The sequence below is a fragment of the Bison bison genome, unplaced genomic scaffold, assembly GCF_000754665.1.
Source record: "Bison bison bison isolate TAMUID 2011002044 unplaced genomic scaffold, Bison_UMD1.0 scf7180017864065, whole genome shotgun sequence".
Classification (NCBI taxonomy): Eukaryota; Metazoa; Chordata; class Mammalia; order Artiodactyla; family Bovidae; genus Bison; species Bison bison.
The window spans coordinates 3,635,863-3,639,035 of record NW_011494637.1 but is presented as its reverse complement, the minus strand read 5'-3'; the positions used below and the strand labels follow the sequence as shown (position 1 = coordinate 3,639,035).

Sequence of the window (3,173 nt, the reverse complement as noted above, 5' to 3'; positions counted from 1 at the left end):
CATCTTTTAATTTCATGGCTGCAGTCACCATCTGTAGTGATTTTGGAGCCCAAGAAAATAAAGTCTGACGCTGTTTCCACTGTTTCTCCATCTATTTGCCATGAAGTGATGGGACCGGATGCCATGATCTTCGTTTTCTGAATGTTGAGCTTTAAGCCAACTTTTTCACTCTCCACTTTCACTTTCATCAAGAGGCTTTTTAGTTCCTCTTCACTTTCTGCTGTAAGGGTGGTGTCATCTGCATATCTGAGGTTATTGATATTTCTCCTGGCAATCTTGATTCCAGCTTGTGCTTCTTCCAGTCCAGCATTTCTCATGATGTACTCTGCATATAAGTTAAATAAACAGGGTGACAATATATAGCCTTGACGAACTCCTTTTCCTATTTGGAACCAGTCTGTTGTTCCATGTCCAGTTCTAACTGTTGCTTCCTGACCTGCATACAGATTTCTCAAGAGGCAGATCAGGTGGTCTGGTATTCCCATCTCTTTCAGAATTTTCCACAGTTGTTTGTGATCCACACAGTCAAAGGCTTTGGCATAGTCAATAAAGCAGAAATAGATGTTTTTCTGGAACTCTCTTGCTTTTTTGATGATCCAGCAGATGTTGGCAATTTGATCTCTGGTTCCTCTGCCTTTTCTAAAACCAGCTTGAACATCAGGAAGTTCACGGTTCACACATTGCTGAAGCCTGGCTTGGAGAATCGTGATACTAAATACATGATAAATTTTTGTGTATTGGTAGTGATACATGGAAAAACCTATACATGTATTAGTCTGAAAGATTTAATTTAAAAATCAAATGCCGACTATTATTATCTCTTACCTAAGTTTAGATTTTACAGAGTTAACTTTCTTTGAGTTGGTACCATTGTTCAACCCTCAGGATTTGAGACGGCTGGAAAAACCACTGACAGTTTAAATATGGGAAAAGCTTATTGTATCAACAGGTAAAAAGACATTTAGTTGGTGGTGGTACAGGTTCAGTGGAATCAAGGAGTCGGAGCTCTTTTCCTTCCCTGCTGCCCTCGGGTGGTGGCCTGAGGGTGGCTGCCTGGCTGTCCTTAGGCACGGGTCCCTGTCCCGGGGGAAGGAAGAGGGGGGAATCGCAGAACAGCTGGCATCCCACGGTGAGTCTGTTCTGTTGGATTTAGGTAGGAAAGCCTGCCCCAGGGACTTCCACTGTATCTCATTGGGCACCAAGGCGACCCTTAGCTGCAAAAGAGTCAGAAAATGGACCATCAGACTTGCCAGCTTACGTGTTAGAGAAAGGAGAAACGGTGTTAGGCTGGGTGCTGGTTGAACCACGCAGGGAGATCCGGGTTCTGGGAGGCCTTGCATTATGTCGGGTGTTCTCAATGGAAAAGAACACGGAAATGCAAACACAGCATTTGAAAGAGCCCTCCAGAGCGTTGTGAATGAGAATGAACTCAGGTGATATCATGGCTCAGACGGTAAAGAATCCACCTGCAATGCAGGAGACCTGGGTTTGATCACTGAGTTGGGAAGTTCCCATGGAGGAGGGCATGGCAACCCACTCCAGTATTCTTGCCTGGAGAATCCCCGTGGACAGAGGAGCCTGGAGGGCCACAGTCCATGGGGTCGCAAAGAGTCAGACATGACTGAGTGGCTAAGCACACATACAAACATCATTAAGGTAAGGGCTTCCTGGGTAGCTCTACTGGTAAAGACTCCACCTGCAGTGCAGGAGACCCCAGTTCGATTCCTGGGTCAGGATGATCCCCTGGAGAAGGGATAGGCTACACACTCCAGTGTTCTTGGGTTTTCCTGGTGGCTCAGATGGTAAAGAATCCGCCTATGATGCGGGAGACCTGGGTTCGATCTCTGCATTGGGAAGATCCCCTGGAGAAGGGAACAGCTGCCCACTCCAGTATTCTGGCCTGGAGAATCCCATGGACAGAGAAGCCTGGTGGGCTACACGCCATTGGGTCATAAAGAGTCAGACACGACTGAGCGACTAAGCTCAGCAGCGTCATTAAGGTAAACCCACCTCTGCGGCACAAACTCCTTGGCCTGGAAAGTGTTGCAGAGGCCTGGGCCCATATTCAGAGAAGCTTCGCCGCATCCAAGGCCAAGCCTCTGTGACAAATGCCCTTTAAAATGCAAGGGGAGGGTGCAAGTCTCACTATGCGTGTGTGAGTGAATGTGTTTTAATAGACGTTTGTTTTGAAATTTTCTTTTATGATTCATGTACTTTTTCTCTAACCCATTGTACTCATCTGTTTTCTATTTTAAGGAACCTTTGGGGATTTATTAAAGAATTTGCAAAATTGAAAGAGACTGATATCTCTTAAGTGGCTGGAAGAATGGCCTATGAAAATTCACAACCACCATGTACGTGCGATGTGGGTTTGTGGAGGTAAACATTGAAGAAGATACATTTCACTTTGTCGTTTTAATCTCCAATAAGGTCAATGTGGTCTTTGTATTCTTCTCAAGATATTGAATTAAATACATGTATTCATGTGATTCATTTTACTTTGTAAATACATGTTCATAACAATAGTCGTTCCTAGAGTAATTTCTGCTTTCAATCAATAACTTTCTTCAGGAAAAAAAAAATACTTTCAATTATTTGATAGGAATAGGAAATTCAGCACTGCTACAACATAGATTAAACTCATTTCTTACTTGCCAGTGCAAGTTTAAGTATAAACATTTAACAAAATGCAGTTGTGTAATAAATCTCCATTTAATTAAATCGTCTTTACTGATTGTGAATGATACAGTGTTTCACAGAGTTACAAACCTGGCCTGGTTCTTTACACTGCACCTGTTACCTGATTTTGACCTTCATGACAACTGCGTGAGTTGGAATTTGTTTTTATCCTTGCCTTGCCTGTAATATGGTCTGAGCACTTAAAGTCAGTGCAAGTCTGGTTTCTTTGTTCTTTGGCTGTTGTGAAGGTCAAAGATAAGTGGAATATAAACATGAGGGTTTCAATCTTAAGTTAGACGTATTGGGTGACATAGATTTGTTTACATAAACCTTTAATGTCCAAGTCCCACATGTTAGGCTAGAGGAAGCACAGAGGTTGCCTCAAGTTCAAGGTCTCCAGGGACCAGGTGACGCCAGGAGGGTCCATCCGAGATGCTTTGGGAATGCTGGGCTTTGAAAGAGAAAGAGGCTCAGAGAGAAGCAGGAGTACCAAC

The 3,173-nt window shown here is 43.6% G+C and overlaps 1 protein-coding gene across 1 annotated transcript in view; it reads left to right on the top strand.

Annotated features, from left to right (window-relative positions):
• Positions 1–2,486, top strand: part of LOC104986258 (chromosome unknown open reading frame, human C6orf118) — a 22,564-nt gene extending 20,078 nt beyond the window's left edge. The window contains exon 10 of the mRNA XM_010836740.1: positions 2,257–2,486. Within this exon, the coding sequence (XP_010835042.1) occupies positions 2,257–2,314 (58 nt within the window). The 3' untranslated portion in view covers positions 2,315–2,486. The remainder of the gene's footprint in view (positions 1–2,256) is intronic.
• The last annotated feature ends 687 nt before the right edge of the window (positions 2,487–3,173 follow it).